Raw genomic sequence first — 26,599 nt, forward strand, 5'->3', positions numbered from 1 at the left:
CATTAATATTACCAATGTCTGTATATATTTTCAGAGGTGAATCAAAATAATAGACAAGGTGTGGCTAATAGATATATGTGTAATATATAAGTATATACTTATTTTATATGTGTGTATATATGTGTATTTTAAACCATACCTCTATTCCTGACTTCTCTATTTTGATTCATCTCTTGGTTGGATCTTAAGTCTGCATATTTGAAGATGTAAATTTCTTGCACCACAGTTAGTATAACGTATGCATTATTTTTCAGACTTAGTGGTACAAACTCACTCTGTATTTGTTTGCCTGGAAGTTTCCTGATTTCGCCTTCATTTTTGACAGAATTATTGGTAGATATGGGACTCTCAGTTGAGTTTTTTCTGTTAAGCACTTGTGTGTATAAGGATAGTGCCTCATGAGAAATCTGCTTTTATCCTTATTGAGGATGCCTTATATGTGATGATTTGCTTCACTCTTGATTCTTTCAAGATTGTCTTTGTCTTCTGAAAGTTTGATTATAATGTGTATTGATGTGGATCTCTTTGAGTTTATCTTTCGTGGAATTAGTTTTTTTGATGTTTATATTCTAGTCTTTATCAAATTTGAGAAATTTTAAGACATTATTTTTTATATTAATTTTTTAAATTTTTTACATCATTGTTCATTTTTAAACAATATTTGCTTACCCCCCACCCCCTCATGTGTAGTCCCCATAGAGTTTCTTTCACCAATGCACCCGTGCACCATCACCTCAGTCCCTTGAGCTCCTCCCTCCCTCCCTCCCTCCCTCCCTCCCTCCCTCTGGTACCTCTCCCTCCTCCTCCCCTGCATATGTCTCTGATTTATAATTACCTGTTTTTGCTTTGTTTTGTTTTGTACTGTTACTATTTTTTTACACTGATACCTTATTGGGTTCTCCTGTATTCCTGCTATAAGTGAAACCATCTGATATTTTTCTTTTTCCTTCTGGCTTATTTCACTGAATATAATTCCTTCTAGCTCCATCCATATTGCTGCGAATGGCATGTTTATTGATTGCGGAATAATATTCCATTGTGTATATATGCCACATCTTCTTGATCCAGTCATCTATTTTTGGACATTTGGGTGGTTTCCAGGTTTTACCTATTGTAAATAGTGCTGCAGTAAACATATGGGTACAGATTGTTCTTTTGAATCACTGTTTTTGTGTCCTTTGGGTAGATCCCTAGGAGTGGAATTGCCAGGTCATATGGTAGCTCCATTTTTAGTAGACTGAGGAACCTCCAGACAGCTTTCCATAGTGGTTGGACCAATTTGCACTCCCACCAGCAGTATAGGAGAATTCCTTTTTCACTACAGCCTCACCAGCATTTGTTGTTGCTTGTTTTTTTGATATGTGCCATTCTCATTAAGTCATTATTTCTTCAAGTGATCTCTCTGCCCATTCTCTCTCTGCCTCCACAATGTGTATTGTGACTTATTTGTTGGTGTCACATGTCATTTAGGTGCTTTTCACGTTTCTTCAATCTTTGGCAGAAATATACTTAGGGATTATGTATATTTCTTTCTATTTCTTAGATTATTTCCATTGGCCTGTCTTTAACGTCACTAAAGATAAAAAGTAATCAACAGAAACTATCCTTAAGAAAAAGACCCTGATGGAAGATGTACTAAACAAAGCCTTAAAAGCCTGTCTTTTGAATCTAATAATGTGGTAACTCTGGAGATCAAATTCTCTTTCCCCCAGGGGATTTGCTGGGATATCTTTCTTTCTTTCTTTCTTTTTTTTTTTTTTTTTTTGGTAAGTTGCACTCATCTTCTATCAGCTTAAAATATAAACTTAAGTTCTTCTCAGATGTTTCCTGAGTTTTTCTCTGGGCATGCATAGTCACTTTCTAATTTTCCCTACATGTGTAGTTGGTTTTTAATGTTCTGGTCTTTGGTGTCTGACTCCCAGAAGGGGAAAAAGAGAAAAATGAAATGGATGAAGAGTGCAGACCTGTTAAGTCCCCTAGAAGTCACTTCAACCTTACTGGGAAGGGCTTACCACAATGGGGTGAGGTACAAACAATGACTACCCTTGTCTTTGAATCTCCTTTGTCAGAAGTGGCAATCAGAGTATGGATCCTTCCAGGAGTGAGTCCTTTGTGTCTACCCTGGGTCCTGCAGGCTACTCTAAGAACTCATACACAAACCACCTCCTCTATGACTGGAGTTAAGGGAAGGGTAGTTGCACCTGCACTAAGAGCTGAAATTGTGTGAAACTAATGCAGTATACCATCCAGCTTTTCCCTTGGAAGTTGACAGCCTTTAATAGACTCCAGGGTTCTAAAACAGTTGCATCAGATAGATTCCTCCATTGCAGTTATTGTTTAAGTGAGACAGATTCCTAAAGCTTCCTACTCTGTCATCCTCCAGGAGTCCTCTATTTGTGTATGTGATTTTTGTTTCACTGGGGACCTGGTTGGGCATCGAACTTGGGCTGCAGCTGTAATAGCGCTGAGACTTAACCCCTATGCCACCAGGGAGACCCTGAGTAATGTCCTAATATAGAGATAATGTAGAGCCTAAGGAGAAAAAACACTGCACACAAAGAACAATGTGGACCTCTAGTAAAATGTTTTTCTCCTCCCTCCTAAAACCCATTAAAATTATTGTAAAGATATATACAGAATTTGCAAGAAAAGTTCTTCTGACATAGCATTTTTCATTTGTGTAAGAGTTATTTACATTACCTTTTTTTTTTTCCTTTTGGTGAACTGTTTAAAACTTCTGACCTTTTTTCTAACAAGTATTTGGTTTTCCTCTGCTAAGAATTCTTTATTAACAATATTGGCCTTTTGTTTGTTGTAAATAAGTTCATTCTTCTGAATTTATTTCTAGTGTATTTTAACCATGCAGAATTCTTTTACTGCATCTTGTTCATCAAAGAGGCCCTGAAAGGTTGTCTGGAAGCTATATGTGTAAGACTATAGCTTTCTGTGAGAACTTTTGGTTTGAGAGAAGACTACAAATATATGGGTGTTGACAGAAGAAAAGAAGGTTGAGGGAAGGATCTATTTAAATATGTAGATCTTTATTTGTTTCCTGTTTTCTTGCCTTTACATTACTGTGTCTGATACCGTTAAGTCTGAATCTGTTCTGGTTCTTTTCTCCAGAGTAAGCACCATTCTCCTGGTGTAGTAGTTATTTAACTGTGTGTCATGGGTTGGTGGCCTTGGAATCTGTTTTTCAGTCCTAGATTTTAAACTTATGTTTCACCATTGTGAAAAGTCTTGGAAAGTCAGTGGAGCTATAGATTGCAGAGTTATTTGAAAATTACATAGTACAAACTTGTTTACAGACTCTTGGGATGACTGTTTCCTCAGTTCTGTTATTCTTCCATTTTCTTGTCTCTCATCTGCTACTGTCTTCTTCAAAGTTCTTTTGGTTCATTGTCCCTATCCAAAATACAAATTACTCTCTTGGATCAGGTTTTCATCTCTGCTCAAGCAGCTTTTGAATGTTGGGGAGGGAGCATTGGGGCATTAGAGAAATAGCAAGGAACAAAGAGCCCCCAATGGGACAGTTCCCCTTCCTAAGTGAGAGGCAGGATGGTGCTAAATACATAACATTCTATCCTTCAGTACATCAGTGTATTTTTAATAGAGGACTTTGGCTAATGCTAAATACAAATTGAATATTGTAGGAAACTAGCTAATATTAACATGTCATAGTTGACTGAGAAATCTGCCATGTTTGTTTGACGCAATTTTCTATTTGTATTGTGGGTTTAGTAGCATGGTGTGGCAGAAAAATCACTGTAGTAGATGTCAAGAATTAAATTCTAGATCTGATTTTGCTATTTTGAAGGACTTTACTTTTGTCATCAGATAAATTTATAAATGGTGTGATGTTTTCTAAGGTACTATTTAGCTGTAAAATAACTCTGTGACTCAAATTGTACCGTACCAAGTTGGGAAAGTTAGGAAACATAGAAAGATATTATAACAAAATCATGAGTCAGGTTAATATAAGAAACCAGACAGAAGGGAGAGAATGATTGGACCCATATATTAGGAAAAGATATGGGGATTTTGTATTGAACCAAACTCCCCTCATTTGAACTTGTTTATTTGAAGACAGGATGGTTTCATAAAATAATTTAAGTCACATATAGTCACAAATTCTTTTTGAACTTGAGTTTCAACATAAGTAGTATATTACTGTAAGTGTAATACTGAAATTTGAATGCTCTGGGTCTTCCATACTTTTTAAAGAAAAATAGTTGGATATTCAGAATAATTAAGTAACTTGAGTCTCTTTTACTTTCTAGGTTTTAAGTGCCCTGTGTGCTCAAAATTTGTACCCTCGGATGAAATGGACTTGCATCTTGTGATGTGTTTAACAAAGCCAAGAATAACCTATAATGGTAAGTGCAGTGTTTAACAATAATATATTATATTTACCTTAGATTTTATGAATTTCATATTTTAAATAAAATTTAAAGGGTGAGAAATGGCCTGCATGCCCTAAACTAACAGGTTGTTTGGTCTGTTATTTTGGCTGTGCCATTCTTTTGTGACCCAAATTTCCAGATATTCAGAACCCTTTGAGAAGCCACTGCCCTAGCTCAGCAGCTTGCAGAGTGATTCAGAAGAGGAAGGAGAGGAGTGTTAGGAAGGAGCTAGAGATCTCAAGAATCAGAGCTGGCTGCTGCTCTGCTCCCATTGCTGTGGGACTCAGGTTTTTTGGCTGTTCATGCTCAGATACAGAGGCAAACGGGAGTAAAGGCAGCTCAGCCAGTGCTGACGAGTAAAATGTTTTTTGGTTGACTGAGTCGACAGACTTCTCCAGATTGCCTTAGAGACTATTATAATAAATTTGGAGAATTTAGAGAACGTATGGCCATGAGAGATCCTGCTAAAAAATTTTTCAGGGGCCTTGGTTTCTAAACTTCTGAAGACCCAAAAGTATAGATTAAGTATTAGGGGTCAGCTCCACCATGTTAGATTTCAAGATGTTTGCCCCCCAGATAGCATGTCCTTGTCAAAACACAACTCAGTTTGGCCACAAGAACAAAGAAATTTTTGGTAGGCAGATGATCTGTCAAACAGTAGTGAAAGTTGTGAAGCAATATTTTGAACAGTTTGGCAAGGTGGAGAATACAGTGCTGATGTTTGATATGATGAAAGACAGGTACAGAGGGTTTGGCTTTGTCACTTTTGAGAATGAAGATATAGCGAAGATAAAAGAGGCTGAGATTTCAGTTCCATGAAATCAATATAAAATGGTGGAACATAAGGAAAGCTCGGTCAAAAGAATGTATGTTCCCACCTGCAACAAGAGACCAAGCTCAGGGACTGCCTTATACTATGTATATTTTCATACTTGGTATGGGATGCCAGTACTAAAGAAAGGACAGTTCTTCCTGGGGCCAACCAACTGCTATCATTGCCCACTGAAACTGTCCTTATTGCCTGTTTGAGTGAATATTCTTTTCTCATTTTCAGTTCTTCGAAAAACGGACGTCCTTATTGCTTCACTCATTTTTTTAAAAAAAAATTTATCCTCCATTCCCCTCCTATTTTGCTTCCTCTGCACACTGTGAACATCCTCCCTCCTATTCCATCCCTTACTCCCTACCCCCTGTATATAATGGGACCAAAGGGAAACTTCTCAAACATTCTGCAGAGCCTCTTCAAGATAATCCGGGTAGAAGATAGAAATTATCTTAAATAATGACCAAACAGTCTTGTTAGGGCATTTCATCAGGTGGAATTTTACGTTCTGTGAGCCACCAGGTATTGGGGATATGTGACTTGGAGCACCTGTGTTCAACGGTATACCACACCAAAAGTGAACACAGGCTATTCTATAAATACTAATGTGAAAAACTGAACCTAGAAGAATAACTGTATCAACATTTCTGGTTGTCTTTGGGGGCCAGTTCCTCAGTGGCTGTTGACATAATAATAAGCAAATTTGACTTAGAGTAGGGACGGTGGGGTCATCTGGGTGCTGCCACATCTTTTACATTATGAACACCCATCCATGCCTGGCCCTTCTTCCCAATTACCTTCTACCTGCCCCTTCCCTGGCCTCTCTGACTTGACCCACTGAGGTAGGAGGACAGGGACACAGAGGGCCTAGCATATTGACACCCCCACCATCACCTTCAGAAGGGCTTTCTTTTCCCATGATCCTGACCCTCTTTACTTTCCTATTTGAAATACCCCCTTTCTCTGGATTAATGAAGTACAGATTCTCAAGAGTCGTCATTTCTTCACACATAGTTTGTGAGAGGTGACCCTCATGCTTCCATCAGACACATTTGATGTGAGCAAATCCATCCTTTTGAATGTCAGTGTCATTTTGAATGTCAGCATCCTTGAGACCCAACCAATTTTGTTTATCTTATTAAGGGTCTTGATGTGATAATTACATAATTTTGTTTTATTACTGCTCCCCACTTCTAACTTTTTCATGAGTACTTAAAAAAAAATCTATATGGCTTTTCACCAACCCTCTTTACTTTTCCCTGCTATGAATTACTTTGCTTTAGTGAACTTGTCCTAATATGCTTGCCTCATACATGTTTTAGCCATTGTGAATTTTGTTCACCTTTGTTAATAGTTTATCTCTACATCTCCCCAATGATGTTTTTATTCCCCCTGCCCCTGTAAGTAACTGAAGTAGAAAAACAGTTTTACCACTGACAGATTTTTCAGTGTAGTATCAGTACATTTTGAAATAAATGTGGAAAAAAAACCAAATAGTTGATACCTGACTTTAAAAAGTAGAATAAAGAAAAAAGGAAAAGTGTTCTGACATTTTATGAATAGAAAAATAAACTTCAAAGCTGATGAGAAATTTCACATGTTTCAAATGTAAAATTGGTTTGGAATAGAATGAATTAGAAAGGAAATTAGAATTGGATTTGAAATTGAAAGATTGGCTTCATTTTACATTTGTCTTCTGAGCATCTAAGAAATGTCTTCTGAGCACGTATTGAATATAAGGTATTGCAGTAAGAACTTAGGTATATGGCAGTGAAACATATGGAGCCTACAACCTTACTAATAGTCAGTGATTTCTGAGCAAAGATTTATTGATTAATTGAAGATTAACCAGTGTAAAATTTAGTTAACAATCTGATTTCTCCTCAGATTACAAAAATGTTAAGAGATACAGAATTTAACATTGAAATGAATGCGTTGAGTAGCTGTTTTTGCAACTTGATTTAGGACTCTTGCTCTCTGAGGTACTTCAGACTCACTCTGGTGGAGATTTGACTAAAGAAAAAGGGTGGGAAGGGAAGCCAGTTGTGGGAGGTTACCAGGAAAAGTAAGATTTTTTTAAGATTCTCTTGTGATTTAGAATCATCCTTTTCTTCCAGATACAGAGATGGAAATGCCCTCACAGTGCCTTTGTAACTGTCAGTTTCACTTACAAAAGGGCAGCTTCTATTGTTTTCAGAGCTTCTCTTGTGTCTGTTCTGGGACAGAAGAGAAAATTACCCCATTCTTCTTTGGCTAGGACTGCTTGAGCAAAGTAACATTAGATTAGTGGGAGAAGAAAACCAAATTTAATTACATACTTATGGGAAATCTATAAAGATTGGAATCATAAAACCTGTGGGGCAAAATAAGGCTATATATCCTGAAACCAAAGAATGGGCCTTCACTTAGAGAGGACCTACAGGGGGAGAAGGTAACTCATAGAAAAAAGACCAGATGCTTAGTAATTAGGTGTTTGCCATATAGATAAGTTTCTCTGTTAGAAAAATTATTTCTGGTAAAACTTAAAAATTCTGGGCAGTACCCCCAAAGTTTCATTCTTCTAGGTTATTAGAGAGTGGTAAAATTTTCTCATGAGCCTGCAGGGCCTCTGTTGACCTCAGCTCGAAATCATTCACATACCAAAGTGATTCTGTTCTTAATATTTTGATGAGGCCATATGCCATATGCCAAAGGGCCTTATTTTGCATCACCTATTCTGTCACCCTTCAGTCCCCAAAATCTCATCTATCTCAGAGTCTGTGTGAAAACTGACTTCTTTAATGCCTGAACAAGGTGAGTCAAAGAATGTCTGAAATAGAATCTGTTTAGTCAGCTGGAATCCTCAGAACTTCATATTTGAATTACTGAAAAGTGATTCCCAGAGAGACATGTGCATCAGAGAGATTTGGATTTGAAATAGTGTTAATATTCAAGAAAATTTCATTTAGTATATATAGTGCTTATTAACTAGTACCTTTTGCAGTTATTCATAAAGCAGCTAGACCTGAAATTTTGAAATGTATTTATTGAATGTATAGTCATTTAATTGTCTGTAAACATTCATAGTTAACAAAGAGAATAGTTGAGCTTGTTGTCAGGCAATATATATTTATAGACAAACTCTAAAATAGGATGAATTCCAAAAATTTGAATTCAAGTTAGTGTTTGGGGTTTCAAATTCATATAGAGATGGTACTCTAAATGTTGATTTGGTTTCCAGACTAGCCCACAACTTTCTTTATCTTTTCTTAATTTTTTTTTAATCTGTAATATATCCAAATATCTAAGTCCTAGTAACTGAAGAAGAAAATTGATTGGCTAGTTGGAAGCTCAGACTCAGAGTTAGGGACTTCCTGTTTCATATCTCTTTTCTTTCATGTATTTTATTGTTTAGTTTGTCAACCTCAAAATTCAGGAAGCAGTTAAAAAGGCAAAGTACGTTTGTATGGGATCAAAAAATTGCAATCCTTGATACACAGACTCAGGTAGGAAACTTAGAGGGACAAAGTTATCAAACCTTTTTATGGGAGGAAGAGAAAAAGATAAAGTATGAAGAAGTGAAGATGAGGTTGAAGAAAAGAGTTGGTTAGTGTGAATATGCTTAAACTGTTCTTGGCTATGTTAAGGGGTCCCCTTAACAGCTATAAATAATTGGTTACTGATTCTTTAGGAAGGATGAAAGGGGAACTGACTGATTCTATTCATTGGCCAAAAGTCCATACCTGATTGTTCTTAAAACATTTGCTTTTGGCTGAACCCAAGGGTCTTTGTTCCATTTCAAAAAAGATAAGTAATGTAGTTTCTCTGTAATGACTCCCCTGTTGCATTTTAAAATGGCTTCATAGATGTCAGCTTTTCACAAGTTTGTGGACCTAATAATTTAAATAGTTTTGTAGTATGTGAACCTGGTGAATTTTAGTTTAGAGTCTGTATCTGTTTTCTTGTTCTTTACCTTCTAAAATGTTGCAGAACATTTTAGCCTTGGTTGTATTTGTCTTTACACTGGATAATAGCATTTTTGGCATCATATTAAGTTCAGTTTTTATCTTAGACTTCTGTGATTGAAAGCAATAAATTTATGTTTAAGAAATCTTTGTTTTATTTGTACTGGGTACTTTGAGTGTGCATGTGCTCACTCAAACTTGAGCTAAGTTTGTCTGCTGAGAGTTAATATAAACAACACAGTGAATCAAAGCAGAGTTTTTCAGAATCATCTGAAAGAAGACTGATTCTATGAACAGAGCAGAATGTGACCAATACTCTGTTTAAGATATTTAAAGAATGAATGAATTGAAAAGGAATTTGTTCTACAATGAAAGTGAGGAAAAAGGATCCGAACTTATGTACTGTCTGTGAAAAAATATATTCTTCCAAATGTTGAAGATACATTGCGGGAGGAAATTAGTGTCTTGATTCTAATGTGCACAAATAATATTCTATTCAATAATGATCTCATTGCTCATGAAGCATATTTTTAGGACAGAACATATTTTGTTTCTCTGTAGCTACTGTTGGGGCTTCCAGGTGGTTGTCCTTTTAATTTATAAACTTGCTTTCTGCTTCACATACTACTTTTTCTTGATTTTAAATTTTCCCCCTATTTTAATCATTTTGAATTCTGTATGATTTCTGAAATTGTCACATCTCTTATAATTGAGGTTAAAGAAAACTTGCCAACAACCAGAATTTAAAAAGAGGGAATTATCATTGCCTGCATTTGTGTGAACCTTGTCTTCTGTGATTTCTATTACTTAATTTGACATCTTCTTGTTGATTTAGTTGCATTATGGTCTCTGTGGTTGAGTTTTAACTTAAATGTGAGTTTCTAATTGTATTATAAATGACTTCTTGAACATTAATTGTGGGGTGGCATTGAAGTGATTTTTGTACTAAAGTTAAAGGTAATAGCAAGTATCAAATCCTTTATACTGTATTATCGAAATTTCAAGGTAGATAATAGCCCAGAAGAGGTCAGCAAAACTATTCAAAAACACACATGTAGAAAAATAATCTCCGTTAACAGTGAATTTGGAAAGAACTATTCAAAGTGTCTAAGGAATGATAGCAGATATGACTAGAATTACCACCCTAAGAACTTTAGAAACAACTATAAATATCTTTATTTTCAGATCACTAAAATTATAATGATGATAGGAGGAAACAAAATAAATAAGAGACATTTTAAATAAGATTCAAGTAGAACTCTTTAGAATTCTAAACATTAAAATGTCAGTAAGTGGGTTAAGCAGAATAGATGGAGCTTTAAGGAGAATTTGAAGTATATGAAGTATATGATGACTATGAGGAAATTACAGTGATAGAGAAAAGAGCGATGGAAAATGTTTCCATACAGTTTCTAGTTCACTATGTAAGAAGCTTCAAAGTAGCTGTTTTGTCCTAACAATAAGTAAGAAGTCGAACAGACAAATACAAAACTCTTGGATCTGTAAGAGATATTATAACATAGGGCAAATTGCACCTTCTAAGTTTGTAACATTACCCTGATACCAAAAGCAAATAAAGGTATCACAAACTATAGACTAATATCCCTGATGAACACAGATGAAAAAATCCTCAACAAAATCTTAACAGTCATAATTCATTAATACATTAAAAGGATCATACATGTGACCAAGTGCAGTTTATTCCAGGAATGCAGGGATGTTCCACATAAGCAACTCAGTGCAATTTAACACATCAAAAAAGGAAAGATAAAAATCATCATCATATGAAAAGACCCAGAGAAAGGATTTGACAAAGATTGAATATCTGTTTGCAATAAAAACTCTTAATAAAGTGGGAATAGAAGGAACATACCTCAACATGATAAGGACATATATGGCAAGCCCACATTTAGCATCATACTCAATGCTGAAAAGCTGTTCACCATAGAAGTTCTAGTTAGAGCAATTAGGCAAGAGAAATAAAACTATCACTATTTGCAGATCATATGACAATATAAATAAAAAACCCAAAGGACTCCACTAAAGAGTATTAGAAGCAGTAAATGAGTGCAGTAAAGTGGCAAGCTACAAAATCAGCGTACAAAAATCTGTTGCACTTATATATGTAAACAATGAAGGAGAAGAGTAAAATAAATCAAGAAAACCATCCCATTTTAAACTTAACAAAGGTGAAAAACATGTACAATGAAAACTTGTAGGACATTATTAAAAGAAATAGAAGGCATAAAGAAATGGAAAGGTATCCCATGCTCATGGATTGGAAGTATTTACATTGTTAAAAACAGCCTTCATACCCAAAGCATATAAACATTTAGTGCCATCCCTGACAAAATTTCTATGGTGTGCTTTAAGGAAATAGAACAAATGTTACTGAAATTGGAATGAACAACAGGCAAAGCAGTCCTCACAAAAATAAAGAATGGAGACATTATGTTCCTAGACTTCAAATTATACTATAAGCTATAGTAATCAAAATAGTATGATCAATGGATTAAAATTGAGAACCTAGAAATAAACCCATGCTTATGGACAGTTAAGAATCTAAAATGACTCTTCAACAAATGTGTTGGGTAAACTGGACAGACACATGCAGAAGAATGAAATTAGACCACTATCTCAAACCGGAACAAAAATTAAATCAAATTGAATTAAAGACTTAGAAGTCAGACCTGAAACTGTAAAATATGTAGAAGAAAACATAGGCAAGACATTCCCCAACATTGTCTTCAGTGATGTCAATGTGGACCCAACTCCTAAAGCATGGGAAACAAAAGCAAAATTAAGCAAATGTGACTGCATCAACCCCCCCCCCCCATGAAAGTTACTGTACAGCAAAAGAAGCTGTTATAAAAAACAAAATACTTTTTATGAATGGGGGGGAAAGTATTTGTACATCTTATATTCAACATTGGGCTACTATCCGACATCTGAAAAAAAGCTCATAAAACTCAATGGCAACAAAACAAATCACCCACCTAAAAATGGACTGAAGAGCTAAATACACACTTTTCCAAAGAAGAGCTATATAGATGGGTGCCAACAAGCACATGAAACAATGCTCATCATTACTTATTGTTAGGGAAATGCCAATCAAAACTACAATGAGATATACTTCACACCTGTGATAATGGCCTATGTCAAAACCAGAAACAAGTGTTGACAAGAGTGTAGAGAAATATGAGCCCTTAAAAACTGTTAGTAGGAATGTCGACTATGGGAAACAGTATGAGATTTCTTCAAACTTTAATAGTATATCTACCGCATAATCTAGCAGTTCCACTTGTAGGAATCTGAAAAATACAAAAACACTAATTAGCAGGAAAATATGCACACCTATGTTCATTGCAGTGCTGTTTTACAGAAACCAAGTTAGAGAGGACAATTAAAGAAATGGTTTGTGAATAATTTTCCATTGATATTTATCCTATAACTTTTTAAAAATGTGTTTTCTCCTTTAAGTCATCTTGGCCCTGACAATTAAGAATGCTGCCCCAGATTTGCCTCAGAAGTATGTTCCCAGCCACTGACTGGTTTGGTTTCAAGGAAGGCAGTAATAGCACAATGAGTCTCCCTTTTGGAGGAGTTGTATTTAACTCTTAGGTATTAGTAGTGGATTAAGGTAATACAACAATAAAAGCAATAAAAATATCCCAGATAGTCCTCCTCCTTTGCCATCCAAATACTTGTATTTATGATTTGTTTCTTTATGATTTGTTCATTTTTTTACTATACCAATCTTAGGATCTAAAGATTGGAGGCTCCGTGCCTCCTAGATTATTGTTGGGTCTCCTTTTATCTTAATGCTTTTGTAAACTCTGTCCCCTAGTATTCACCTCAATTCACAGACCTTTCCTTGTTAATTCCTTTTGGTGTGCGAGATCTTTTTATAATTTAAAAAGTCTTTAACATCCAGTAGTCTTTGTTTTTAAACACCATTCTCTGAAATAAAAAAATAAAAACAAAACCAACCAGGACCAGTTCTCAGGGGACCAATTCTGTGGAATAAAAGCATAAAGAAGAGTATAGAGCATCTTGTGGCATGTGAAAGAAAGGAAGCCCTCAAAACTGAAATTATGATGGCATGTCAAAGTGATACAGAAGCTAATTTGAAAGAGCTTCTAGTAAACAATTTGAGCAACAAAATTAATACCATATGATATTAGAAACCAACTCAGTATAAAATAATTATATCTAAGTCCATCAGTCATCCAGTAAATCAATACAGAAGAGTAAAAGTTTAACCTAGAAACTTAATCTCCTAAGAGGCAAATCATGTATTTCTTTGAATTTATTTTTTTAGTTTTAACATTCCCATTTATTGTGATACAAAGGACTCAAGGTTTCCTATCCCTGCAGCCAACATCACTGTTTCTTTATCTCGTTTTATCTGCATATTGCTTAAAATTCTTTTAGGGAGGAGAATTCAAAATTTATATTCTTGTTTTTGTGCTCGCCATACTTCTAGCTCTTCCAGTATTTATCCTCATTAACACTGTACTAGACAATATTCTTGTTTATTTTGGCTGTATACATTTCATAGCTATATGATTTGCATAAATATTTGTCACACATTTTTCTTCTGAGTTTTTATATATATATATATATATATATATATATACACACACACACCAATCTTAGGATCTAAGATCTATATATATACACAGTATACCAGTCTTATGTTTTATCTATTATTTTCATTTATGTTTTTCAAAAACTAATAGGTCTGAGATTGCACCCTGCTTGGAAACTAATATGTTAGCTTGCCACTCTTTTGTGGGTTCTGAGGGGAAAAAAATTCAAAGGACTTTTTTATTAGTATTATTACTCATTATGATAGCCTTTAGCAAGAATATCAGCATTTTCTTATGCCAATGTATCAGTTCCTACAAGGCTATAGGAAGAGAGCCAAGTGATAAGCTGTACCCTGAGTGAGTTGCATTACAGAAGAGGAACTGTGAGTTTAGGGACCCTGAATGTTTTATCATGGGTAGTAGGCAGGTCTGCTCTGCACTAGAGAGGGACACTATATCTTCTGAAGGCTGTTTACTCTACAAAGATAATTGAAAAGATAGTGTTAAACATTCAGAAGCAACAGATGCCCATGGAGAATTGTCTCTCAGTTTTGTTTTGTTTTTTTACTTTCATTTACTTGCCATCTTTGTTCATTCCCCTTTTTTCTTTTCTTAATTTTAATTTTATTTTTGGGTAGGTAATATGTTTCCAAAGCAAAGAGCTATAAAGATAACCAGTGGACTTTCCCTCATACATTCTCTGTTACCCTTCCCAGTTTCTGTGCTCCTTGGAGAGAGATTTAAATGCAGAGATAAAGCTAATCCCACACACACACATTTCACACAATAATACTATGCTGTAGACAGTTGTGAATGTTAAGGGTTTTTTTTTTTTCCCCATAATAATATCCTGGAAATGATTGCAAATGATTTTCACTGTTTCTTGGAATAACTTTATATTCATAGATGGATAAACCTTAATTTAATAACCAGTTCCTTATTGATGGATATTTAAATTCTCACTGATTTTTATATGTGCATGAATATGTCTGTAAGATGTAGTCCTTGAAGCCTTGCGTGGTCAGGGATATATGTGTGTTTGAATGTCACCTCTAGAGATACATAAATTAAGGGAAAAAATGGGAAAACAATGACATTATGACTGTCAAGAGAATTCTAAGACACCACTTTGCTAACATATTTTTGTTTAAGTCATTTCTTCCATTTCTTTTACTTTTTATTTGATGTGCTTTTCCTGGTTTGCTGAGTTGGGAGTATTCATTTATTTTTCTTCATCCTTTTCTCCATCTTTCTTATTTCAGCGTAAGTGTGAAAGGGTATGAAATTTTTTCTGAAGGTTTTTTAGTTCTTCCATAGATTTTGATATGTGGTGTTTTTATCATTGTTGCTTTTTCTGTTTAGATATTCTGTATTTGAGGAGACATCCTTTTTTTAATTCAAAAGTTATTTGAGTGTTTTTAAATTCCCAGATTAGGGGCTCCTCCCTATCCCCTGCCTTGTGCTGTTTTTTTTGTTTGTTTGTTTTGTTTTTGTTTTTGTTTTTTTCAGTTTTAATGTGTTGTGATCATTTATTAAGATTTCCTTTGTGGTTTAATATGTGGTCATTTGGGGTTAATGTTCTGTTCTCATATCCAATGTGAAGGTCTTTCATAACCACCTTTTTTAATTTACTTGATTTGTCATGGACTCTTGTGAATAAAGTCTCCTAACTGCTATGGGGTTTCCATTTTCATCTGTATTGTCCATACTTTTTTTGCTTTGTAAATGTTGATGCTATGCTATTTGGTACTGTGAATATGTTCTTCATAATTATAACAGGTGCAAATTGCATATTTTAGTTTTCTGTAGGGTCCTATGTGTTCTTTAAAAGAATGCTTTTTGCACTACATTGGACCTCGTCTGATGTTCACTTTGTAGTTCTTTCTTTTAGTTTGCATTTGCTTAATAAATATTTTCTCTTTATTTTCATTTTTCCTGAATCTTTTTGTTCATATATGCAATGCAGAGTTAAATTTTCTTTGGTAGCTAATCCTTTTTTTTTTTTTTAATGTGTTGGTCTTGCCCATTTTCTTTTATCAATATGGCTAATTTTAGTTGTCATTTTATACCAACCTTTTTTTTTTTTTTTTTTTTTTTTTTTTTTTTGTGGGACCCTTGCCTGCAGCGGGGGAACGAATCGGCGCTGCAGAGGCTGCCGGCAGTCTCGCAGCCCAGCGCTCAACCGCTGCGCCACCAGGGGAGGCCCTACCCTACTTTTATTTTTATGACTTTTTGAACACATTTTACTTAGTGGTCAGTTTTTCTTTGTTCAGTATGTTTCTTTTAATTAGGAAGAACTGTAATTTTAGAGATTACTATATAATCTTAGTCCTTATGTGTGTGTGTTTTTTTTTTTTTAAGATTTATTTTTTATTTATACAAGCACTGGGTACAGTGAGAAGCGCGGGAGGGTGAGAGAATTCACCAGAGCCAGAGCGGGGAGCAGAACAGGCAGAGGACCGAAGTACACTGCTGAGGGGAGCAGCACACTGCTGAGGGGAGCAGCGGGCGGCAGGAGAGGTCCGCGTATCATGTGGGACCCTCCTCCGGTGTCCGGGGACCAGCCGGGGATCAAACCGGCGCTGCAGAGGCGCGGGCAGCTTCGCACCCCAGCGCTCAACCGCTGCGCCACCGGGGAGGCCCTTAATCCTTATGTTTTAACACAGTATTTTATTAGCAAGGATGAAATTGGTGTATTTCTACTTTCTCCATCTTCTCTGTCTTAATTTTAGTTTATTACATATCAAGTGCATGCCAATGTTTATTCTTGTACTATTAAATATATTTATATTTCTGTTATTTGCTTTGTTAGCTTTAAAATATATTTTTGATACCCAGTTATGGAAAAATAATTCTTTCAACACTCCAGGTATATATATTATCTAGTCATAGATTCCATATTTGTTTTAGTCTTACAGTTGAGTAGATTCAGTTTTCATCCCCAGTCTCTGCTTTAGGTTTTCTAGCCATCTTATACTCTTTTAATGGCCAGTCTCCAGTATCTACTAGTATATCTTTTAAATAATGTTGATTTTTCATGATTAGTTCTTTCTAAAATCTAGTCTTTTCTTTAAATATGTAGATTTATTTTTGTTTCTCTAATATTTTCTTAAATTTTACTTTGAATGAGTATGGGTATACATAGTTGAATCTTGTCTTTATAGATAATTTTCTCTTTAATTCTTAAAGCTTTCTTCATTTCCAGTTTATTTACTCTATTTTTCTCATTTATGATCCCCTGTATACCTAACTGTGAATTTCTGTTCTTTATTGTATCCTTTCCATTTTCACCTTCAGTTTATAATCATTCCCCCCCCCCCCCTTTTCATCTTCTCTCCTGAATTCTTATGTCTTTGCATGTGCTCTTGTGCAGCTACTTCTGTTTGTTCCTTTTTAAAATCCATGGCAGGGCCTCCCTGGTGGCACAGCAGCTTGAGCGCCGTGCTGTGAAACTGTCTGCAGCCTCTGCAGCACAGGTTCAATTCCCGGTCGGCCTGGGAGATTCCCACATGGCCTGGCAGACCTCTCCTGTTGGGACCACTGCTCACAGAATTTCTCAGTGTGAATGGTGTGATAGCCATGGAAAGGGAGGTTCCAGGATCCCGGCCCTATCCTAAGGACAGGTGGGGTTGAGCAGCAAGGGGAAGCTTTAAAGGAATTGGGAAAGGAAGGAAAGAGGGAGGACCAGGAGGAAACTGGAAGAGGCACAGGGACCAGAGAGATATGAGAAGAAGAAGCTGTGCTTGCTTGTTGGCCTTGGACTTGTACCAAGGACTTGGAGGACATGGAAAGGGACACTTGAGAAAGACAGAGATGTGGGTAAGAGACCTGTGGGGGGACTGATAATGGCAGCCTTTATCTTGAATTTGCTCTTTTCCTTACAGATTTGCATGGCCCCCTCTGCCCTTTCCTATGTTTCTCCACCAAAGGTTACCATAGATTTATGGCACGCTTTTGGGTCTCAGTGGCCTAGTTTTGGGCCATTCCTGTTTGGCAGGGCAAATCCTGCTAGAGAATGGGTAGCTTTAGGCATTTAATTGGAAACTCTTTTAACTATTTTCTTTCTCTTTTCTCTATTGCACACTAATTGAAGTTCTTTTGCATTGAAGGTCTTATTCAGTAGAATATGTTTTGTCTTTATGTGTTGGGTGGCAGAGCCCATTTAGAGCAGGCAGGCAGGTAAGGGGGCTCCTGGGATGTCACTCATTCTGCCCACTAACAAGTGGACATGTAGATGATACTGTTACATCCTTCTTAAATACATGATAGGATACAAGATATTGTTCTCTTGTGAACCTATTGGTCATTAGATTAGCACACACTAAGGCCTGTTTGTTTGAGAGCGTGAGATAGAAGTTGCCCTGTGTTGGGGTACAGGGAGAGGTCTATCCTCAGTTCAACTCTGTAGCTTCTTTCTGGAGTGTTCAATATCTGAGAGGAGAATTCTTCCCATGTCCCAGTGGGATTCACTCGGGTACTGATGACTGCCTGGGCAGTCTAGAGACTGGACATTGAGCAGACCCATTGAAAATAAATAAACCTCCTTCCAAATCTATTCATTTTTCTCCTCAGAACAATTTTTTTTAAAAAATCCATTTTACACTTTGTCTTTAATGATTTTCACATAGTTTAATTACCTGAGGTTTCAGATGAATTTAGATTCTCCAGGATCCAAAAATTAGACAAAGTTATTTCAGCTAGTTGGTAGCTAGATAAAAGGAGATAAAGAACTCTGTTGTTAACATGACTTATTGTCAGAGCTACGGGTTCTCTCAACCTCTTGATTTTTCCCAGATATGTTTGAGTTTCACACTTTGTTTTATTATCTCATGAGTGGACATTTTAAATATCTTTCCTTGCATAGACTTTCAATTCTTTACCTGTTAAACATAGTAAACAACATAAGTATTTGTTGACAAATTTAACATGTATTCAGTGCTTTCTTGGTTGATTGGCTGATAATGAACCTCTTGGATAAAGAAGACAATACAGTTAAAATAAAAAAAGGGAGGGGGTCTTAGCTCTGCTGAGTCACCATGCTACAAACAAAATGCCCAAGCCACTAGAACTGCAACTACTGGCTTTGGGGCATTTTCTCTGCCCATTGACAGTTTATTTGTTGCTTGTTATTTTTTCTAGTCTCCTCCTGAGATCTTTCGCTTCATAAGCTGTTCAAAAAATATTTATGGAGCACTTACTGTGTGTAAAACACCATGCTACCTGCTGGGGTAAGCAGAAAACCTACAAAATTCCTTGCCCTCCTGGAATTTACTGTTTCTCTGATAGAGTTTGCAAAGTATTGACTTCATCTGGCTCACAGACATTATTTTTGCTTTACCAGCACTATCAGTGTTTTGTGAGTGAATATTTTAGAAATGAGAAATTTTACCTAACAGCCTAATTTGCAAATGTTTTAAGTACGTACTAGGTGGCTACACTGCACCTTCCTTCTCACATAACATTCTGCTGTGGGATCAGCTGCCACTTTAGATAGGGCTATATATGTACCAGTTTATCATAATTGCCTGTTAATCCCCAAAATCAAAATCAAATTCAACCGGTATTTATCATCATAACTCTACTATTCTTGTTTCTTATAAGATGGTTAAGAAACTCTTTCTTAAATGTTTTTTGGCTATGCACCTTTAGGCACTTGAGTTTGTGATCCTGACATTGAGTTTGTGATCCTACAATATTTATCAGTCAGCCTACTAATTATTTTACAGCCTTGAGGGGCAACAGTAGAATAGGAAAGTCTGTTACATTTTAGCCTCAGCAACAGTAGACATACATGTTGTGTAATGCTCCTTAAATTCATTCTAATAAAATGATATAAAATAAATCCTAGTTTATGAACCTAATAATACTTCTGACATAATACAGATTGTCACATGATATTAGACTTGACATTTTTTTAGTTTACTTCAGTAATTCTGTAGTGAAAGTTTTATTTATATTCAGTTAACATTTAGTTAGAACCTTTTCATATTCATTACTTGTTTTATTTTTAATCATCAATAAAAAGATTACATGAGATAAGGGATTTATTTGAAGAAAATGAATCTCAGAGTTGTGTGCATTGTTCAAGCTTTTTTTCCCCCTATGAGTTTGCCTTCCCTTTGTATTATCTCATTAGACCATCAAAACAATTTCAAAAGACAGGTCAAGCAGGTTTCATTATTATAACCAGTTTAGATTGGGGAAAACAAACTCAGAGAAGAGTCCTTTCTTGCCAATAATAAATACAAAGCTACTGTTAGAACATACATATTCCATATTAAATACCATGCTAGACTTTTTTTTTAGTACATAATTCCCAGATTGCTTAATTCCTTTTCCTTTTTTGCCATTAGGCTCATAATGTAATACTCTAATATTTAAAATATACAAAGATAAATTAAGCTTGAAAAATCAGATTTTTTTTATTTAGAACTGGTGTTTTTCTCTATAGTGATTCAAAAGCAAATGAACCTGAAATTTAAACTTAGCTCAAAGTATATTCAGTAAATATAATAGTAGTATAAATTTATCTATATTTGTATGTTTCATCATTTTCAAAATATTTTTACACTTTTTAATATGGACAACTCATTTAGTAAAATGTTTAGGGTTTGGCAAATCAGTGTAATTATTTTTGAGTTTAGTTTTATTTTTCATTTGTGACAAGGAAGGGGCATAGGAAAGTTACCTTCTTTAGATACTAGGGATTAATTTGGTAATAAAATAATTTCTTAATCAAATTATATGACTTCTGGCAATTTGTTAGCTATATAGTTGTATAACATGCTTAAACCTTAGCTAGCTTTTTTAAGGCAAGTTAGGAAGAAGACCCAGGAAAGCTAACTCTCTAAGTATTGAGTTAGTGTTCCTTTTGCATATTTTACCTTTTAGAGTTTATGATTTGGGTTCAGTTTTAGTTTACTTACATTTTCTTAGCAAAGACACTAAACCTCAATTACACAATTTTCCTTAAGTCATCGCAAGAGTCACAAGTTCTTTACTTACCTCCTTTTGAAGAATTAGTCTTAATTTTAATTAAATGTTTAACTTGCTGATAAAGAGTACCTATGTATTTAGTCAATTCTTAGTTATATTTAAACTAAGGAAATTATTGAAGCAATAATTCTCAGTGGTTTCTAGATAGAGGAAGTCAGTGATTTCTAGTTGAACCAGATAAGTTTCTTAAAAAGATTTTAAAATGTCAGTTTTAGCTAGTTTAATAAAGATTTCCTATGTTTTTATTGATGTTTGCTTTATGATGAAAATGGCAGTTTCCCTGTGTTAATTATCACTTCTAATTCCCTTTAGGATATTTGAGTGCAATAGTAGTTCATAGATCTACATTCTTGAATGCTGATGTTAACTTCTTTTAAATCCATTACTATAATGACAACTTTATATCTGAAAACATTTATTAATAACCTTTGTGAGCCCCAACTTTTCATTCTTTGAGTAATTGCTTCTTACTAATGTTGTGAATTTTTTTAATTCTTGATTTTTCTAGGAATTATTTCACATTTCAGCTGCTTTTGTTTTCTACTGCTATCATTGAGGGTTCAAGAACAAAAAATAAGTATTCAGGTAAAATGCCTGATCCATAGTAGTGCTTGGCATTGTATTTGGCTGAAAAGATCATATACCTGTTTGGATGCTTGATCTGAAAATAAAGTTGTGATGACTGAAATTTTCGCATGTAGTTTTCTTGGCTGCCTCTAACAAATTTGGTCTTATTTGTTCTTGTTTTACCAAAAAGATTTTGGCTGTCTGCTTTTTTTCATGTTGTCTTGATCTGCAGTAACTATATGGATATGTGCTTGTACTTGCTAAATATTTTAATTTTGCACATTTGGCTGCTTGAATTTTAAGTAATTTCTTTGGGCAATGAGATTTAAGAGCTTGAGGCTGTAAGCAAAATATCAATTTGTAGAAGTTTTTAATTTATAAATGTATGTTCATTGCCTACTATATATTTTAAAGTTTCCCATTATACTTCAATAAAATTTAAAATTCATTCCTCAGTTGCACTGTCTACAACTCAAGTGCTGTTTTCAGGCCTTATATGGGTAGTGATTGCTATTTTGGATGACAGATTTAAAAAACCTTCATCACATAGAAAGTTCTGTTGAACCAGGGTTGTTCTCAGTAGTGTCAACAGTAAAGTGTAAGCTCATTTATGATACCAGTTTTTAATAGCAGTTTGAATAACTCTAGAAACTAAAGTGTATGTTTCATCTTGAGCATACGTCTCTAAATATGTAGTAGACTCCATCTTGAGTATATAAAACTTTATTTTGCCCCAAACAATTAATTTCCTTCATTATTTATGCTCATTTAAAGTGAAATGGTTTCTTGTAGCAAAATTCATGAAGCAGTAAAAAGTCAAGGGTTTAACCTAAAAGTGAATCCTGACCTCAGGACTTAGTTGTTTAATAACTTCCGTTAAGTCACTTCTTTTGTGCCTAGGTTTCCTTCTCTATAAAATGGAGGTATAACATTAGTTACTGTAGAGGATTAATTGAAAAATACATCTAAAAACATGTAACAAAATGGATGTTTATAATACATTTAAATGTAGCATGAAGTCAAAACATTTAAAAATTGTAATTTAAAAATTAGTAAGCAGTGTTGTTTGTATGAAGTTGATCCAGATTGGCAATTATAATAGGTCTCCAGAAGTAGCTAGGTCAGGAGTATCCTATAAAAGTTCCTGGTGGCCATAGCATTGATTATTTGATGACACTGTGTAGTTGAAACAACTGAATACCAGAAGGAGAAGAAAAAGAAATAGAAAAATGGTCAACTTTGTTTTTGGAGAAGTCCATGAAATATTTTCCAGTAATTATGGTAATAAAAATGAATATTTCACACTGTTTTTATAACTCTTAAAGTTTTTCATATAACCAAAATAATTCATCTCTATATTTTGAATACCTTTATTATACTAATACTGAAGAGTAAAAGCAAACTCAACGTTTACCAATATTTTAGAGGTGTTAGATAGCTAATAATAGTGAGAATGAAAATTCATATTAAATTTTTAAATCTAAGTGTAACACAATTTCTATTTCAAAATGCTTTCACATAATAGCATTTGTGTTTCTGAGGCAGGTGTAGATTTCAGAATCTCTGGAGATAATGCCTAACTCTATAATATTTTCTCTATATTGAGGTATAATTTACTTCACATCAAGTGATTCTATACCTGCCACTTCTGTTTAAAAATTCTTTCTTCCAGTCTTTTAAGTCTTCTTTTCCTGAATCAGTACATCTAAATTGATGCATAGACCAGACAAATAAGACAAATAGACTGATGGGATATGTGCTGAATTTACTGTTCCAGATGTTTAGAGAGGATATCAGCAATACTTTTTTCAAAAGCAACACAAGTTTAGTTTCCTGTTTACAGTCTTGAGTATCTCTTTTGTAGAGGAGGATCCAGAGCAGCCATCTTTGGTAGTTGTCTGTTAGTGTTCCGCTTTCTGCTTCTGTTACCAGTTTCGACTAGTTAGTAGTCTGCCCCCAGTGTATTCCAGTCCCAAGCAATGACTCCTTATTACCTGTAGGGTACCTTTAAGTATGTTATCCATTTACTGACTAGAGATTTTTAGTAATCTGTTCCTAACTGTGTTGAAGATACTGAGTGTTCTGGATTTAATGGTATTTTCAGGCCCTGTTTAGCTCTGAATGTATCATATTACTAAACTCTACAAGTGTCACAATGGAATGGGAGAGGAGAATACTATAGCAATTCTCTTAAGTAAGCAAAAATTAATCATACGGCATTGTGAATTTTCAGAACTGAAAAGTACTTACAAATATATGAAGATCCTATTTGATACAAACTTTAAAATTTGAAAAGGAAGCATTTATTTTGAGGCAGTAACTGAGGGTTTGCAATGAGTCTAAACTGTTTTAACTCAGTTGTTTATCAAAATGCAGTTGAGCAGTGGCTACAATGTTAACATAAGCTTTTAGTTTTATGGGTAGAACTCATTTCACTAGAAACAGTTTACTGTGGATGCTGCATTGCTGCTGCATTGAAATCTGCTTGGGTTTTTATTAAGTAAGGTACCTTTCTTAACATAGAAAATAGTTTTGATTATTTTTCATTATTAGGGTTTAGAGAGCTTACAATCAAAATGACTGACGTTAATGTGGCATTCTAGTCTAAACTTGAAATATTTTAAGTTTGCTCTTACATTCTTAAAACATTACATTCTTAAAACATCATTTTTTAATCATTTGCAGATTGAATTTGTCTTTGTTGTACTGCAAATATATTCTTATAAACAGGATAAAATTTTTTTTAAAAACTATTGCAAAAAAGATGGGCCTCCCTGGTGGCTTGGCACAAGGGGTTAAAACACAACCTATGAAGCTATCACAGCCTCTTCAGCACAAGTTCAGTCCCCAGCTGGCCAGGGAGCAACCCAGACCTCTCCTGTCTCACCCACTGCTCCCCTCAGCAATGTATTTCAGTCAAGTCTGCCTGTTCTGTTCCCCACTCTGTCTCTGGAGAATCCTCTAACCACCCCCCCCCACACCTCTGGCCTATACCCCAGTTCTTGGATGCATAAATAAATAAATCTTTAAAAAAAAACTATTGCAAAAAAGAAATGAGATTTGGTTATTATAGAACACCATAAAAGTGGGAGAGTTTTATTATGAACAGTGCATTGAGAAGCCTGTATTTAGTAGCTAGCTACTTATTTTCATTTGGTGTTGAGAATCTGTTACATAACCTTATAGGCAAAAATGTGAAAGAATTTTTCCTGTTTTGTAAAAGCTGGTCTGTTGCATTTTCCTAGTTTATGATAATTAAAATTTTATGCTTTACTTAGATATAAATCTAGATATAATTTCCCCCCCCATGAAAAGTGTGATAGCCTGTTTTATTAATTCTAACACACTTTTTTATACTTTAACAGCTCTGAAAAATGAGATGAGTCTTAAAATTGATTTGTGTTGTAGTTTTATGGAAGCATCTTTTTCTTGGTATCATAAACTAATGAGGTCTATTATAATCAGTGGTGTCTTAGGCTTGATGTAAAATGATGGTTGGTTCTTTTAAAATTTGTCATAGAACTTGGATTCATTATTGTGATGTATACGGTATCTTTATCGTAAAAAAAAAACTTTAAGTGGTGAGATATCCCATATAATTCATAATTAGAAGTCTTATTTAGATCTTTTAGTGTTTCCTTCAGATCCTTTTTATTCTCACCACTATCATCCTTGTGTTAAATGATAAAACTGAAACAATTTAATAACAAGTTTGAGGTCTACTAAAAGCCAGTGGGAGACTGCAGTAGCTCACAAGCAGTGAAGCACTCCCAGCAAGGGATTTGGGGCAAGAGTGTGTTTTATAGACTATTAGAAGAGGTAAATTGGGAGTGGGGCTTGATTGGCCAAGAGAGTTACCTTATTAGACTAGGGGTCCTACTTTCTAGGGGAAGTAGTAAGCTAATTAAAGCTGAATTGGAAGATTGTGATCAGTGTTAGGTTTTCTTGACAGTGAGATATTTCCCTTAAGCACAGGTACCTGTTGATTTGTGAATAGGCCTCCAAGGGAGCTTCCATTTTTTGAGTCCTGAGTTAACTTTATCACTAGTTAGGTACTTTGCATTGAATTCATTCCCTTTCTGTGGGAAGCAGTCCAGACCAATAAGAGAATAAAAGGGAGATGAAGAGAAGGAGAAAAGATATGGTGTCAGGGTAGGAGTGGGATAGTTTTGAGAGTAGTGAATGGAACCTCCTACAGGGTCAAGAAAAGAAAAATGGGGCCATGGAACTTGAGGGAGGTGTTCAGTAGCATTTTTCCAACTAGCCAGCTTTAGTTGTCCAGAAATCTTGTTCTGTTTAGGTCTCTGAATGATATATTAACTTGTGAGTTACCCATTAGTAGCTAAAATCACCTCTGCCATATTGCCTAGATTCAGAAAACTTCAACTCATCTTGCTAAGACCTTACCCATTTCAGCTTTACAGGCAAATCATCTACCTTCTTTTCTATACACCAAATAGAATCTGTGTTTCCTTTCAATGTGCCATCTGAAAATGACTAACTAAAGGGGAACCTGCTTCTTACAGGATGAATTTTTCTACAAGGAACTATTACCGATACATGTACAACTAATTTGTTGGGTTTTATAGAGGGTATGGAACTACCCAGCAAATATTTCGGCATTTAGGTAGAGATTAGTACAGTTACCCTCCCACTCCCTTATTTTTGTTTTCAAAGCAGTAATTTATCTAGTACAAATTAATATTGCAAAGTCCAGTGTATTTGGCTTTTTGTTCTCTAAACATGAGAAAGTATACTTTTCAACCGTTTGTCCATACTCTTCAGTATTTTTTTTTTTTTGCATGCCTTAGTTGTTACTGATTTAAAGAGTCACAAGGCATATCTGACTAACATACTCTATTTTAGGTAACATCCTTGTAAGATTTAAAATTTAACATTTTAACATTTTAATACAGAACAGTTACTGAGATTTTTAAAATACCCTATTGGACCCTTGTGGAGCCACTCTGATTGCTCCCTAGAGTATGCTTGGCACTGTCATGAGAAAGAATTATGAGGATTATATCCAGTATCTGAAATCTTCAAGTTTCCAAAAATCCCTTTCAGAATCAACACAAAAACTTTGATCTACCTTTTCATTTTGTTGAGTTAAGCAGATTTTTCAGAGTCATATCAGGATAATTTCTTTAACTCAATTTTGTTATTTTAGAATTTTTTAAATTTATAATAGTATTTTCATAGGGTTTTTCCCCCAGTACATTACATTCTAAACTTTTTTGTACTATCTTGGGCACCAAATAACTATTAATTAGT

General features: G+C 34.9%; 1 protein-coding gene across 1 annotated transcript in view; it reads left to right on the plus strand.

Annotated features, from left to right (window-relative positions):
- ZNRF2 (zinc and ring finger 2) overlaps positions 1 to 26,599 on the plus strand; it is a gene marked incomplete at both ends in the record, with an annotated part of 77,493 nt that overhangs the window by 41,389 nt on the left and 9,505 nt on the right. Inside the window, one exon of the mRNA XM_084229803.1 lies at positions 4,281 to 4,376. Within this exon, the coding sequence (XP_084085929.1) occupies positions 4,281 to 4,376 (96 nt within the window). The remainder of the gene's footprint in view (positions 1 to 4,280; positions 4,377 to 26,599) is intronic.

Source organism: Talpa europaea (assembly GCF_964194135.1).
Source record: "Talpa europaea genome assembly, chromosome: 3".
In the NCBI taxonomy this organism is placed as follows: domain Eukaryota; kingdom Metazoa; phylum Chordata; class Mammalia; order Eulipotyphla; family Talpidae; genus Talpa; species Talpa europaea.